The 15,988-nt window shown below is 40.8% G+C and overlaps 2 protein-coding genes across 5 annotated transcripts in view; one reads left to right on the forward strand and one right to left on the reverse strand.

Moving 5' to 3' along the window:
- The window catches only part of ccdc157 (coiled-coil domain containing 157), a 36,805-nt gene extending 32,368 nt beyond the window's left edge, over nucleotides 1-4,437 (reverse strand). For 3 of the 4 annotated variants that reach the window (XM_080208250.1, XM_080208251.1, XM_080208249.1), the window contains exons 1-2: nucleotides 4,423-4,437; nucleotides 1,068-1,445 (exon numbers count right to left, since the gene is read on the reverse strand). In XM_080208250.1, the coding sequence (XP_080064376.1) occupies nucleotides 1,068-1,315 (248 nt within the window). In that variant the 5' untranslated portion in view covers nucleotides 1,316-1,445; nucleotides 4,423-4,437. Of the gene's footprint in view, nucleotides 1-570; nucleotides 1,446-4,422 lie in introns of those variants that run through there. The other variant, XM_080208252.1, reaches the window with a different exon arrangement.
- Nucleotides 4,438-4,596: 159 nt separating this feature from the next.
- The window catches only part of sf3a1 (splicing factor 3a, subunit 1), a 31,152-nt gene continuing 19,760 nt past the window's right edge, over nucleotides 4,597-15,988 (forward strand). The window contains exons 1-6 of the mRNA XM_080208253.1: nucleotides 4,597-4,884; nucleotides 7,658-7,770; nucleotides 7,862-8,054; nucleotides 10,381-10,638; nucleotides 12,877-12,951; nucleotides 14,966-15,116. Coding sequence (XP_080064379.1) covers nucleotides 4,831-4,884; nucleotides 7,658-7,770; nucleotides 7,862-8,054; nucleotides 10,381-10,638; nucleotides 12,877-12,951; nucleotides 14,966-15,116 — 844 coding nt within the window. The 5' untranslated portion in view covers nucleotides 4,597-4,830. The remainder of the gene's footprint in view (nucleotides 4,885-7,657; nucleotides 7,771-7,861; nucleotides 8,055-10,380; nucleotides 10,639-12,876; nucleotides 12,952-14,965; nucleotides 15,117-15,988) is intronic.

Raw genomic sequence — 15,988 nt, forward strand, 5'->3', positions numbered from 1 at the left:
TCCATGCATATGGTATCAACTGCTTTCATCTACACACTTAGTTACCTCCTCAAAGAATTCAATCAAATTTGTGAGGCAAGACTTACCCCTCATGAATCCGTGCTGACTATCCCAGATTAAGCTGCATCTTTCCAAATTCTTACTAGCCTGGACAATCAGTACAGAATGTACTGATTGTACAGTGTAGTGCAATCACTACAGAAAAGTCAACCAAGTCAATAGAACATGAAACTATTTGGGTAGAACAGTGTGGCCACTAGGGCATTTTCGCAGTGACTTCATTGCAGTGTTAATGTAAGTCTACTTGTGACACCAATAAATAAACTTAAATTTAAACAAGTGCAATACCTGGACATGTTCCTTTTGCCTGCAAAGGACAGATCTTGTAGATGAATATGTGCAACTTTTAGCAAATGTAAGTGAGCCTCATTGCGGGCCCAACTGAATTTTAAATTAGTTATTAGTGTAAGAAATAAGAATTAAGAAAAGCATGGAGGATGTTTCTGATTTGATTTATTGTCACATGTATTAGTATACAGTGAAAAGTATTGTTTCTTGCGCGCTATACAAAGCATATCTGAACATAGGGAAGGAAAGGAGAGAGTGCAGAACGAAGTGTTGCAGTCATAGATAGGGTGTAGAGAAAGATCAAGTTAATGCAAAGTAGGTCCATTCAAAAGTCTGATGGTAGCAGGGAAGAAGCTGTTTTTGAGTCTGTTGGTATATTCTCCACGGCAATGCCTCAATCAGAGTCGACTTGACAACCTATCTGAACTCTTTTCTCGTTCAGTACAAATTGTTACTTCCTCTGAAATTTGACATTCCTGCTTCTGTTCTAATGAGTGCAAGACGAAAAGCTTCAACAGGTTTTTTTCAGCAATATCATTATTAATATAAAATTGAGGCACAAAAGTAATGGGCTAAGCTTGTTAGAAAGAAGTAAATATTTTCAACACTATATCCATGAGGAATTACCACTGAACGTATAATGGTCCTTTCCTGCATGAATTTTAGCGAGCATGGTCAGTATTTTCTGGAGAAGAGCCAAAAAACAACTTGTACCTTACCTGTCAATCACCAATTCAAACAACACAATATGAGAATGCTGTGTGTACTCCGGATCATCTTCTACATAATCAAAACGTTTCAGTAAGGTAACAAGATCCAAATCGCATGATGTTTTATCTGGAAATTTCCATGATGGATAACGAACTGCACCAACTCGTGAAAACACATCTATGATTATCCCTTGTACATCTGTGACATCTTTGCGTAAATTATCCAAACAGTTTTGACTTCCTAGAAGAAGTGTCATTTTGAAAGTCCTGAAATCAAGACACTCTGTAGATTGTCTCACAAATTTTCCTGTTCCTGATGCAACTGATATTTCATCATAAAGTAACTGCCACCACAATATTTTAGAGGCTCCACAAAGCTCAATTAACCTTTAAGAAATAGAAAATTATTAGATTGAAGGATGCTGTTTCAACAGTTTAGAAATAAATACCAATTTTTAAATCCTAATTTACTGTGAATGGCACCTTGTTTGCTTTGTCCTACAATTATAAAATATCTGCAGCCGGATTAAAAATATTTTTCATAAACTTAATGAACAAAGTAATCGACAGATTCTGTGTAAGCATCAGCTTGCGTGATGATATTCAATGCAACTGCTGCCAAACACTTTACAGCATTTTATGTAAATCATAATGATAATGCGAGTACATTCATGTTTCACACCAGTACCATGCGTGGATATCTGCACAGTACACACTGCTACTAACATTTCTCTTTCAAAAATAGAAATATTGTGCACGGGTTTTGTTTTTAGGATGTTTTTGTGTTACTTTTAAATTATTTCCCAAAGTTACAAGACATGTTTTGATGACCAGAATATGACTAAATAAAACAAATGATGCATGAATATGCAAATAACTTAAACCATACTTTATATGGAGAAATCACAACCATTATAACTGCTTTCTGTAAATTACTCTTCAGAATACTTAAATACAATAAACACAATTCTGCATGCTTCATTGAACAAAAGTACACTGATCATTTCTGTATCATGTGGTTAAAAAGATTTGGGCCTGTGTCTGTGGGAGCTTGCGCATTCTCCCTGTGGTTGCGTGGGTTTCCTCCGGGTGCTCCGGTATCCTCCCACACCCCAAAGATGTGCTCTTAGGCTGACTGGTGTACCAAATTGACCCTACACTATTCTCCCCTGAATCTCGCTACATTAGGGGTACCATTCACATACACACGGGGCAGGGTAGGTGTAGGAAAATGCTTTGTTGAAATGGCAGCGTGGGCTCATTGGGCCGAAGGGCCTGTTTCCCGTGCTGGCTTGTTCTTTGTTTTTGTCTCCCTCTTTACAATTACTCTGGCGAAATTGGGCTGGAAGAAAGGATGAAGAAACAAATTAGACAAGACTCCTGCTTGTCCCAAAGCAATTGCTCTACTCAGAACTTCATTGCAGCAGGAGATTCCCAGGAGGACAATGGAAGTGCTTTCGGGAAGTCCTCAAAACATTCATGAAAAGGTCAAACATAGTTGCTGACTTATTGGATACCTTGGTTTGTGATTGACCAAAATGGAGAAGGCTCATTCGGGAAGGCACATTACACGTTGTGAGATGAAGTCGAGATTTCAGAGGTAACGCACCAACTTCCAAACAACCCAGCCGTCCAACTCTTCAAGCACCACCTGGCTATAGTGTGAAAATCATGCATGGGACTCATCGGACATCTCAGAACCCATTCAGCCAGAGTGGAAGCAAGTCATCCTCTATTCTGAGGGACTGCCAAAGAAGAAGGGGAAGAACCCATCAGTCTCTTCATTCTGAGTGGTTGCATGGGGATGACAGAAAGTTGGTGGGGGGCGGGGCGGGGCGGGGGGGGGGAGGTGGGCGAGCCACCTTTGGAGTGTAGTATTCCGCATGATTAAATAGGCTGCTGACATGAAGGCAGAGCAGTTTGGGTAAGGCATCAAATGGTGTTGCCAAGGAGCTAGCAGCCAATCACCTTGGGGAGAGGGGTGAGTTGCACTAGCAGGGGAGCTGATGGCCTAGAGGTATTATAAAATTTATTTATTAGTCACTAATAGGCTTACATTAACACTGCAACGAAGTTCCCTAGTCGCCACATTCCGGCGCCTGTTCGGGTACACTGAGGTGGTATTTAGCATGGCGAATTCATCTAACCAGCACATCTTTGGACTGTGGGAGGAAACCTGAAGCACCTGGAGGAAACCCATGCAGACACAGGGAGAAAGTGCAAACTCCACACAGATAGTGTCCCAAGCCAGGAATTAAACTGGGTCCTTAGCGTTGTGAGGCAGCACTGTGTCACCTTGCCGCTATTATCGCTAGACTATTAATCTAGAAACTCAGCTAATGCTGTGGGGGTCCAGATTTGAATCCTGCCACGGCAGATGGCTGAATTTGAATTCAATAAAAACTACCTGAAATTAAAAAGTCTAATAATGACCACGAAACCATTGTTGTAAAAACCCATCTGGTTCACTAATGTCCTTTAAGGAAGAAAATCTGCCATCCTTATCCAGTCTGGCCGACATGTGACTCCAGAACCAGAACAATGTAGTTGACTCTCAACTGCCCACCAAGGGCAACTAGGGATGGGCAATAAATGCTGGCCAGTCAGCAACACCCATGTCTCAGAAATGCAGAAGTATTTTCTTTTCTGATCTTCAGTGAGATCCAAAGAACATAAGAAATAGGAGCAGGAGTAGGCCATCTAGCCCCTCGAGCCTGCCCCGCCATTCAATAAGATCATGGCTGATCTGAAGTGGATCAATTCCACTTACCCACTTGCTCCCCATAACCCTTAATTCCCTTATCGGATCCTGTTTTTGTCTGTCCCTGTGAGCCACTTAGAGTTGATCATGTCTGGTAGAGGAAAAGGTGGTAAAGGTCTTGGTAAAGGCAGAGCCAAACAGCACCACAACGTGCTCCGTGACAATATTCAAGGCATGACCAAGCCTGCTATCAGGCCCCTGGCTTGCCACGGAGGCGTCAAGCGTATCTCCGTCTTGATCTACGAGGAGGTCCGCAGGGTGTTGAAGGTGTTTTTGGAGAAGGTGATCAGGGACTCGGTGACTTACACTGGACACGCCAAGTGCAAAACTGTGACCGCCATGGATGTGGGCAGATCCTGTACGGCTTTGGTGGTTGAGGACAATAAGAAGTCTCACAACACCAGGTTAAAGTCCGACAAGTTTATTTGGTAGCAAACGCCACTAGCTTTCGGAGCGCTACTCTTTCGTCAAGTGAGTGGGGAATGGTTGAGGACAGTGTAAAGGGGAACAGACTTAAAGCTCTTTGCAGCAAACGCGAGAAACAAGGGATCATTGACTAGTCAGCGGGCCAAGCCCTATGTGTAAGAGAGAGACGGTGTTTACCTGCCGCCGGCCAACCGTTAGTTTGAGAACGTGCTGTCATGGATGCACGTAACGTCGTGACGTCCGTTTGCACTTTACGTAACGTCACGACGCTTTACGTGCGTCATGTCGTCACAAGACGTAAGGGCTGTGCCATTCAGACCAGGGTGCCGAACCTGAAAAGACAGGACTCTTCCATTCAAAGATGACAAAAATAATATTATCACATATAAAAAGGATTGGTCTTCAGACAGCTCGTGATATGAGGCGCGAATCTAATTAAATGTGCGTGACTATGGAAACCGAATTCTTTCCCCCTATAATGAAGAGGGGGATAGTATAGCCCGTAGCCGCCATCTTGTTTACCCTCTGTTGGCGGAGTTGGCGACGGTTGAGATTTCTCTCCCCCACTTTCCCGGTACCGGAGTCATGCCGGCCGGACCCGTGCAGGCCTTACCGCCACCTCCGACCGAAACAAACCAGGTGAGCTTTTAAAAAAAAATAAAATTTGTCACCGTCGTCATCCCTGCCGATGCAGTGTGGAGTCTGCCCTCCCCCTGCTCCAAGGCCTCCAGCTCATCCTGCCAAGGGGTATCACACTCACGTCCCCCATCCCCTAGTCGGCTCCAGTAGTCGGAGCCCGGCACCTATCATTCTGCCTCCCAGACTGCACTTGCTGCTGGCGATGCCAGCTGTGGGCAAAAAATAAAGCATTGGGTACGTGGTTAGATAACATACACACATGGGGGGCTGGAATGTCTGCCTGATTTATCCCGTTCTCAGGCTGATCAGAAACACAAGGCGCTGTGTTTAATTTGCACTAAAACTCACCTCATTTTCAGATTGCGATTGGGTAATTTTTTTTACTGCATCCTGTAGGTTACAGAAGCTAATTTTCCGAATACACTCGACAAACCCAAATCCATTCCTTTCTTGTTCCAAAAATCAAATTCCAATTGAATCCAGTTTATGGTTCCCACAAGGCGGAGAAACAAGATCCAAGCTGACAAGATAAGGCATTGCATCCCATCTTCGGCTTGATCTTAGCCAACAGGCCGAGAAGCGATTACTCCTAGGGACCTGTCCACTTTACACGAACCTGAGGGCAGTTGGTAATGGTTGATGCATTCTTGTAGGCTTATTTAAAGTAAGATGACACAGGAGATGCAGAACATTCTAATAATTGAGATTAGAAGACTGCAGTGTAGCTTCTGTAGTGAGCATTAACTAGTGCAGGTTTATGATGTCGTTAAAAAGTAAAGGAGGCATGTTATCCTGCACATGGTACCAATTATATTCGGAACAGAATTGTTCGAAGTACTGTTTTATGTCGTCAGAAAACACAATCGTTTAGCTTTGGATGGGGAAGATGGAACTGAGCAAAGTGTATTACAAAGCAAGTAAAATGTAGTGACATTATATATTCTGGATTTTACATGGTTCAGATGTGCTCTACTTCAATTTTTAAAAATATTTTACTTTTTGACTTTTGATGTTTTAATGTATGAAAATCCATCAATCTTTCAACCAAAGTACCAGGAAACCCACATAAGCAGAGAATGCATTTGCTCAGTGTAGGATTCATATAAAATCCCACAAAACATAAAAGCACGTATCCTGAAGTCAAAACAATTTAGGCAGAACTTGTATGATCAAATTGGAAAAAAAACTCAGCTTCAGGTATCTTGAAGATTGTGAGGAAATTTGATGGAGGTATTCAAAATTATGAGGAGTTGGAGAATGGATAGAGAGGCACTGTTCCAACTCATGAAAGGACCGAGATGAGGCACTTATTTAAAATAATTAGTCAAAGACGCAAAAGTCAGACAAGGAGAAGCTTTTTTTAATGCAGTGATTAGGGTTTGGGACACACTGAGAGTGTGGTGGAGTCAGGTCCAATTGGAGCATTCTATAGGGAATTAAACTCATTCCTGAAAAGGAAGAATGTTCAGGGTTATGGGCAAAAGGTAAGGGATAATGGTAGTTGAGTTGCTGATTCGGAGAGCTGGTGCAGATGTGATGGAGTGAATGGCCTCCTGTGCAATAACTGATCCATGAACATGAAAGTAAGACCCTCTGGTGTGTGTGTGTGTGTGGTGGGGGGGCACTGCTAAACTTGATTACTTACAATCTCACAGCCTACCGCCAAAACTACTGAAATACTTTGTGCTCTTTGTCCAGCTAGGCCATCCTACAATTAGAGCATTGGCCTATAAGAATTTCTGCAGCTGACTGAGAAGAGTTCCTATACCTCAATGACTAATCTAGCCCATCAAAGAGACAAGTTAGCAGGCCAATTACCAGTAATTCTCTCAAGTTCTGTAGACCATGCATGGTGGAAATTATGGTTTACTGAGTCAGATAATCAATTAGATTCTAATATCCCATTATCTGATGTGCAATGTTCGAGCCAAATTAATCTGCTTACCCCAATTCTGCCTCCAGCCATGATGATTAGACAACAGACAAACATAGGTTTGAGCTTTCAGATGGATAGCTGCTTCCACTAATTTCTTCTAAATTACTTGGATGATCACCATAAAATTTGAGTGTTTTGCTGTTATCCTACCATAACAAGCATTATGTTAATGTACTGTACATGTTCATTGGAACAAAAGTATCATTTTTTTAACTCTCTGAATTCTGATTCTTCGTCATCAGCAGGCATAAACATAAGAACATAAGAAATAGGAGCAGGAGTAGGCCATCTGGCCCTTCGAGCCTGCCCCGCCATTCAATAAGATCATGGCTGATCTGTCGTGGCTCAGTTCCACTTTCCCGCCCTCTCCCCATAACCCTTAATCCCCTCTCTTATCAAAAACCCATCAACCCGCTTCTTAAAAATATTTAGCGAGGCAGCCTCCACCACTTCAACGGGCAGAGAATTCCAGAGATTCACCACCCTTTGAGTGAAGAAGTTCCTCCTCAACTCCGTTCTGAACCGCCCCCCCTTTATCTTGAGGCTGTGCCCCCTAGTCCTACTGTCTTTTTTGAGTGGGAAGAGTCTTTCCACCTCTATCCTATCCATCCCATTCATCATCTTATACGTCTCAATGAGATCTCCCCTCATTCTTCTAAACTCTAACGAGTACAAGCCTAGTTTATTCAGCCTCTCCTCATAGCTCAACCCCCTCAACTCCGGTATCAGCCTAGTAAACCTCCTCTGCACTCCCTCCAAGGCCAAAATATCATTGATTAAGGATATCTTAAGATTCTTTAAGAGATTGGTCACAACTATTTTGATTTTGTTTTAAAGTTGCCAGAAGAAACAAAAGATGAATCCGCAACTTCCAAACCTATTGTTGGTATTATCTACCCTCCTCCTGAGGTCAGGAACATTGTTGACAAGACTGCAAGTTTTGTAGCCAGGTGAGTTCCACATTCTGACAGATTTGAGAGTGTTTGCTGTACTACACTGATCATCTGAGTTTAAATGTGCAAATTATTTTACATTGATTAGAAATGGCCCAGAATTTGAAGCTCGTATCCGTCAGAATGAAATAAACAATTCCAAGTTTAACTTCTTGAATCCGAATGATCCTTACCATGCATATTACCGGCACAAAGTTAATGAGTTCAAGGAGGGGAAAGGACAAGAACCTTCAGCTGCTATACCAAAGGTTATGCAGCAGCAGCAGCAGCTGCCACAGAAGGTGAGTGATCTTGCTAACAACAACAGCTTCCACTTATACAGTACTTTTAACAGAAAATGTGTCTCGAGGCATCTCACAAGGCATTATTGAACACAATGACACTGAGTCACCTAAGAAGATAGCAGGAAAGGTGATCAAAAGCTTGTTCAAAGAAGTAGATTTTAAGGAGCATCTTAAGAGGAAAGAGAGTTGAAACATAGAAACTGGAAGCAAGAGTAGGCCATTCGGCCTTTTGAGCCTACTCCATCATTCAGCTTGATCATGGCTGATCATCGAATTCAATATCCTTATGCCCCCTTCCACTCATATCCCTTGATCCCTTTGTGGAGAGCTTTAAAGAGGGAATTCTAGAGTTTAGAGCCTTAGGAACTGAAAGAATGGCTGCTAATGGTGGAGCAATTAAAAGTGGAGTGGTCAAGTGGTCAGAATTGAAGGAATGCTGAGATTTTGGAGAATTGTAATGCTGGGGAAAATTACAGAAATGGGGAAGGGTGAGCTGATGGAAGTATCTGAAAATAAGGGTAATAATTAGAAAATACTGGAAGTATTCCAATCTGGCAGCATCTGGAGAAAGAAGGACAGTTAACTTTTCAGGTATGTGACTTTCTTCAAAATTTAGGCATTAAATTAGGCTTCTTAACAAGCATAGAGTAATTAGTGAATTGCATTGGGTATGAGTTATAATAAGTGAAGTGGGATTTTAGATGAGTTCTGCTATATGGAGGTTGGAAATTAGGAGACTTGCCAAGTGAGCCTGGAATGGCCAGGTCCAAGGGATGCATGGATGCAAACTTCAGCAGCAAATGAACAAGCTGTCGGGCACTGTAATGAAGGTGAAAGTCAGCCGTCTTGGTGGTGCAGATGCTCTGAGGTCAGAAGCTCCTCTTTGGGTCAAGTCAGATATCAAGATTATGAATGGTCTAGTTTAGCCTTAGGCAGTAGCTGGCAGCAGGCTGGAGTCAATAGGTAGGTAAAAAAGTTTGTAGGGGGGAACCAAAGGCAATAGTTACGATCTTCCCAATATTTTCCCGATCTTCCCAATATCTTCCCAATCTTCCCACTTGCCTTGTGGATCCAGAACTGGCTTGTCTGCAAAAAGCAGAGAGTAGTTGTAGGTGGGTCTTTTTCTGCATGGATGTCGGTCACCAGTGGAGTGCCCCAGGGATTTGTTCTGGGACCCTTGCTGATTATAATTTTTATAAATGACCTGGATGAGGAAGTGGAGGGATGGGTTGGTAAGTTTGTTGACAACATGAAGGTTGGTGGTGTTGTGGATAGTTTGGAGGGATGTCAGAAGTTGCAGCGTGACGTAGATAGGATGCAAGGCTGGGCGGAGAAGTGGCTGATGGACTTCAACCCGGATAAATGTGTAGTGGTCCATTTTGGCAGGTCAAATGGGATGAAGGAGTATAATATCAAGGGTAAGACTCTTAGCAGTGTAGAGGATCAGAAGGACCTTGGGATCCAGGTCCATAGGACTCTTAAATCAGCCGCACAGGTAGAGGATGTGGTTAAGAAAGCGTATGGTGTACTGGCCTTCATCAATCAAGGGATTGAGTTTAGGAGTCGGGAGATAATGTTGCAGCTTTATAAGACCCTAGTCAGACCTCTCTTGGAATACTGTATTCAGTTCTGGTTGCTTCATTACAGGAAGGATGTGGAAGCTATTGAAAGGTGCAGAGGAGATTTACAAAGATGTTGCCTGGCTTGGGTGGCATGCCTTATGAGGGGGATAGGTTGAGGCAGCTCGGACTTTTCTTCTCAGACAAGTGAAGGATGAGAGGTGACCTGACAGAAGTGTACAAGATGTTGAGAGGTATAGATCGGATGGATCCTGAGGCTTTTTCCAAGGGCTGGAATGGCTGCTACGAGAGGACACAGGTTTAAGGTGCTGGGGAGTAGGTACAGTGGAGATAACGGGTAAGTTTTTCACTCGGAGGGTGGTGGGTGAGTGGAATCGGTTGCCGTTGGTGGTGGTGGAGGCAAATTCAATAGGGTTTTTCAAGAGACTTCTGGATGAGTACATGGGACTTAATAGAATTGAGGATTATAGGTAAGCCTAGTAGGTATGGATATGATCGGCGCAACTTGTGGGCCAAAGGGCCTGTTTGTGCTGTAGTTTTTCTATGTTCTGTTCAGTTGAAGGAGATTTCTGCTTATCCAGCATTGGATGTTGGACAAGAAGTCTGCCAATTTACGGACAGCAGAGGGATCAAAAGAAGGAAATGTGTACCTAACTTTAATAGACAAATACTGTGCGTGAACGTTTATTACAGTGTGCTATCACACAAAGGATTAATTTTTCTCTCCCGTCTACATTAAATAGGTCCAAGCACAGGTGATTCAAGAAACAATTGTCCCAAAGGAACCCCCACCTGAATTTGAATTCATTGCTGATCCCCCCTCAATCTCAGCCTTCGATTTGGATGTTGTGAAGCTAACCGCTCAATTTGTTGCAAGAAATGGTCGACAGTTTTTGACTCAGCTGATGCAGAAAGAACAACGTAACTATCAGTTTGACTTTTTGCGACCACAGCACAGTCTGTTCAACTATTTCACCAAACTAGTGGAACAATACACAAAGGTAATTAACAGCTATAGATATCAAACCAGAGTATTTGTGCATCGTAAGATTGACAAGTTTAGTGGTAATTGAGTTTGAAAATGCAAGACCAATTGCGCAACAATGCTTATTAAGGGAAGATATCTTTTAGGAGGAAGGATAGATGAAGAAAGTTAGAAATGGAAGTTGATTGCACATAATTTGTTCTATAATCCAAAACTTTTTTTCCTACCATTGTAAATGTTCGTGATGATCAGGGAAATCTGTTAATTCTCAAAGAATAAGAAATTCTGTGCATGTTTTGTTATAATCACTGTAGAGACCAATAACTTTTTTAAAAGCTATGAATTTTCAAGTTCTGAAGATTGCATGTTTCAAATCTTTTTATGCTAAAATTACTAAATATTACTTGGGTAACTAATGCACTAAACTACAGGGGGAAAAGATTCCCCATGGATCAGTTAACGGAATCAAACTCCCACGCCATGTTTAGATGTTGTGCCACATTCTCAGCAGATATATAGCTTTGTTGATTCAAATCCAAATTCCTTCCAGCATTTCGGCAGACTCTTTTCTCCCTTCCAGGTCAGGGTAAGCCTGTCCTTTTTAAAGTTCCTTCACTCAATTTTTTGAGTATACTCAAACTGATTTCCAGCCACATGACCCACTCTGGTGACCCCTTGGTTCTTAACTCTCTAGAAGTTCCATCTGTTGTGTCTTTCTGAACAAAAAACCAACTTATAAACATCCTGCTCTGACAGCTGCAGCTTTGCTGCTACATGTACCCAGCTGCATCTCTCTGTCTCTCTCTCTGTCTGTCTGTCTCTCTTTCTGTTTCACTACATAACCATCTTTTAAAATCTTGCATTCATAACAATTTCATACATTTTTTATATATATACTATGGGATGTTTCTGGCTATTGGACTTGGATTTCAGAATTCCATCCAGATGGTAAACCCAACTGCAAAATGCTGTCATCTATTGAAGACTTTTCTCACAGCTCTTTAGTTGTTAGACAAAACTTCCAGTACACACTTGTTATGCATATTTGGTTGAATTTACAAAGAGTTGCCAACATGTTAACTTTCCTTATATAGGATGTAAATTTTGTAATTTTTTAACCTGGTAAAATCGATTGCATTGACCTCAAGCCACAGTTTAGCCTTCGTATTCCAGGTGTGAAGTTCAATGAAGCATTTATCAATCTGCAGTCTGAAGTTTAGAGAACACAGAAGGGCTTTTCAATTCCAGTAAGCTGTTAACGTCAAATTAGCTGATTTTTGATTGATGGGCAGTGCCATAAAGCAGATTGTGCAAGGTTGATGCAAATACTTGTGGATTTATAAGATGTATCTTTGTTGTATTGATAATTTAAAATGAAATTCCCCTTTTTATTGACTATTATTTATCTGCAATGAGATCTAAACTTATCCTGTTGAGTGCAAAAGCTAGGAGTTTCAGGATTATTGAAATTTTTGGACTGAGGACAGGTACAGTGCATTTGTGCAATCAGAAAATAGCACAACAATCCCAATCATGCTGTTAGGAATGGTGCACCATGACAGAAGAGTTCCAGACAGGGAACAGTGAGAAGTCCCAGTTAAGGAAAGAGGGGCAAAGAAAGAGGCTCCAAGCAGAACAAAATGGCTGAGGATGACAAAGTTTAAGTGATGACAGCATGGTGACAACAGGTGGTGACACCACCAGGTTTACACACCTGATGAAGGAACAGCATTTCCGAAAGCTTGTGGGTTTACTATCAAATAAACTGGTTGGACTTTAACCTGGTGTTGTAAGAATTCTTACTGCCTTTAATTTGGAGCATTTCCGTCAGCTCCTCACACTTAACTTCTGTAAGCAGGTTCTGTTTCAGATTTCTGTCCTTGTCCCTTAACTTTACTGGCATCTTGGGATCGCTTTTCTATCCCACTTGTGGCTTTTTGGAACTTTCTTCTTTTCTTTGCGGCCTGCTTGCTGCAGCTCCTGTCCAATTTCTTCGGTTTCTTCTGTAGATTGATACTCCTCTGTGTACATGTAGAAGGCCCCCTGACATCCTTTTTGCATTGTACTGCTTTCTCCCATTTTTCTTCTGTGCAAGTACAAAGTTTCTTTTAATATATTTTTTTCAATGAAAAAGAACAAGCTGCATGCCAGAACTGCAGTATAATAATCAGATGTATGCATATTTTAACCTTAAGCCTTTTGAAAAGGGAAAAGTTTATTTAAGTTTTACAACTTGCATTTTTCTTCTGGTCAGATCTTAATACCTCCAAAGGGACTGCTTTTGAAATTGAAAAAAGAAGCAGAAAATCCTAAAGAAGTTTTAGATCAGGTGAGACTGTAAATTCATGTATGGTTTGTATAAAATGCATCACAAAGCAATGCAGTAAGTCCTTGTTTATTGTTGAATCACTTAATATTTAATTTTAACAACGCAATTATGTCAGCATATTTGATTTAACATTGCCAGTTTTATTTTAACATCCACTAAATTATGTAGAAGAATCATTTAGATTTGGAATATTAACTGTTTCTCTCCACAGATGCTGCAAGAGTTTATCCAGCATTTTCTTTTTATTTTGCTTTAACATTGTTTGCCAGTCATCCCTTGCTGTAGTCTGTCTGCTCGCATGACCTTTCTTGCAGTGTTTTCACCCTCTCCCTCTCTCCCTTTCCATCTGTTCCTGCTCTCTATTCTTACCTGTGATCTTGGGTCTGTTTTTCAACAGCTTCTGGCTTCATTTCTGACCCTGCGCCAAGTCCTGAGATGCTCTAGTGGCAGGAGCTGGTCAGGTTTTAGGCAGCTAACTGCACCAACCAACTTTTTTTTTGGATTCATTCATGGGATGTGGGCATCTCTGGCTGGTCTAGCATTTATTGCCCATTCCTAATTGCCTTTAAACTGAGTGGCTTGCTAGCTATTTCAGAGGGCAATTGAGAGTCAACCACACTGCTGTGGCTGTGGAGTCAGATGTAGGCCAGACCGGATAAGGATGGCAGATTTCCTTCTCTAAAAGGCATTAATGAACCAGATGGGTTTTTCTGACAATGATTTTATGGTTATCAGTAGATTCTTAATCCAAGATATTTTTTATTGAATTCAAATTTCACCACCTGTCATGGCAGGATTCGAATCCAGGTCCCCAGAACGTTAGCTGAGTTTCTTGATTAATAAAAATACAATGCACAATACAAGTTGTGTTATGTTAAATCTATACAGTACTCACCTCAGCACACGTACTTTTAGACCAGGCTCCATCCAATAGCATAAACTCTAATTTAAAATTATATCCTCATGGTCTGGACTTCCTTACCAGAGGAAAATATTTGTGTATCCTTTCAGCTACTTTAATATAAATGTCTCGCATCACTTCTTAACTTACAGCACAGAAGGGAACACACATTTAGCCTATACGACCTATCATCACAACTTGTTGCTTTTATGGTTTAATTCTGGTTAATTTCTGCTAAATCCCATCAGAGGCCAATATATTTTTCTGAGATGAAGTGCCCAGTACTGCACCCAGTTATTTAAATGGCATTTAATTGGAAAGGTTCATAACTGTAATTTTGAGATAAAGACCAGCATTCCATAACTATTCTTCATTATTTGTTGGACCTATCCACTACTGTGAATTCTGTACTTAGACTCATAAATTTCCCTATCGCTCAGTTCCTTATCTTTCACTTTTTAGAAAATGTAACCTTTAGATCTAAAATGTCAAAGACCTCAAGCTTCTCCCGCATTAAACTCCCATTTTCCACAGTTTTGCCCACTCACTTGACCTCACGAAAGTCCCTTTGCAACTTCTACTCCCAACTACGCTTCTGTGCCACCTATCTTTGCGTTGTCTGTAAACTTGGATATACAACTCTTCATTTGTAAACTTGCTATATGAGTTTCTACTACTTCGTGGAATTAGTTTCCACTTGCATATTAATGATACCCAACTCTACCACTCCACCATCTCTCTAATGCCCTTTGCTGCTTTCGTGTTGTTTGACCATCTGACCTATTTTTACGTGATTATGGAAGTTTCATTTTCACAAGTATTGTAATCTAAAAAGTCTGTCATCAGCATCTCGGCCTTTTGGCTAAGATGCAAATGAGATTAAGCCTTGGAGGAGGAGCTATGCTTACTCCAAACAGCTTGGATCATGTAGATCAAGCCCAAGACAGGAGGTGAGAGCCCTGTCTTGTCAGCTTGGATCAGAATGTCTCAACTTGAGACTCTGAATTGGACTTGATTTGATTGAATTGGCATTAAAACAAAAAAAAGTCATCTGTGTCTAAATTGATCGTAGATGATATCAACATGAAAGTAATCTTGGTTTGTATGATACAGGTTAGATACAGAGTTGAATGGGCAAAATTTCAAGAGCGTGAAAGGAGAAAAGAGGAGGAAGAACGGGAAAGGGAGAGAGTAGCCTATGCTCAGATTGACTGGCATGACTTTGTGGTGGTGGAAACAGTTGACTTCCAGCCCAATGAACAAGGTACTGTTACCCAACTATCAAATGTAATATTGATTTAGTTTGAAACGCCGTGAACACGATAATTCTGAGATTAACTATTTACACTCTAAAATCACAGTATTTCCAACATCCTTTCTTTTGAATATTTTTGAATTTGCAATTACAGTAAATTGGTTTGAATTGTTAGTGAAAAATAGCAGTTTGATCCCTAATGCTTTGAAGTTGCTCATTTTAAGCTTTTAAATACAAATTATTGTTGTTAGCATGGAAGATGGTTCAAATAAGGAAAATAAGTCTTTTTAAAAATCCAAGTATATGGCAATACTTTAATTTTTAGGATGCATGAGATTTACTTTTATATATATATATATATATATATATATAGTTACAATGAATCACTGTCACAAGCATTTTCAAATGCCCTAATTGTAATTTAATGCAAGTCTATTAATAATACCATAGATGGGTAATTTGTCATGTTATATGCAAGTCAAATTAATATGCAGTTTGGGTAATTTGTGCCACAAAAACAGTCAAAATGAAAGGAGAATTTGGTGAACTGATGACAAAAAGGATATTTGAAACAAATATGGTCTTGGCAGCCCTGATACTGAACACAGAAGCAGGAGATAATGGCCTTTAGAAAAGCAATTATTTGAAAGCTGATGAATGGGTGCAAAGGCTGTTGCTGTTGCTAAAGTAAACAGTATTTTTAATTTGTAAACAATCTAATGCAAATGTAGTCATATATAGCTAGCTGACAATGTAAATAACCATCATCTCTATTTCCTCTTCCAAGATCCTTGAGTATTTGTCTCCAGATATTTTTACGTTTCTCCCACAACTTAGTGTTTGAATTTCTCCAGTCAGATTTCCAACCCTCTTTCTAAGAA

Source organism: Carcharhinus amblyrhynchos, chromosome 20, assembly GCF_965287045.1.
Source record: "Carcharhinus amblyrhynchos chromosome 20, sCarAmb.v2.hapA, whole genome shotgun sequence".
NCBI lineage: Eukaryota > Metazoa > Chordata > Chondrichthyes > Carcharhiniformes > Carcharhinidae > Carcharhinus > Carcharhinus amblyrhynchos.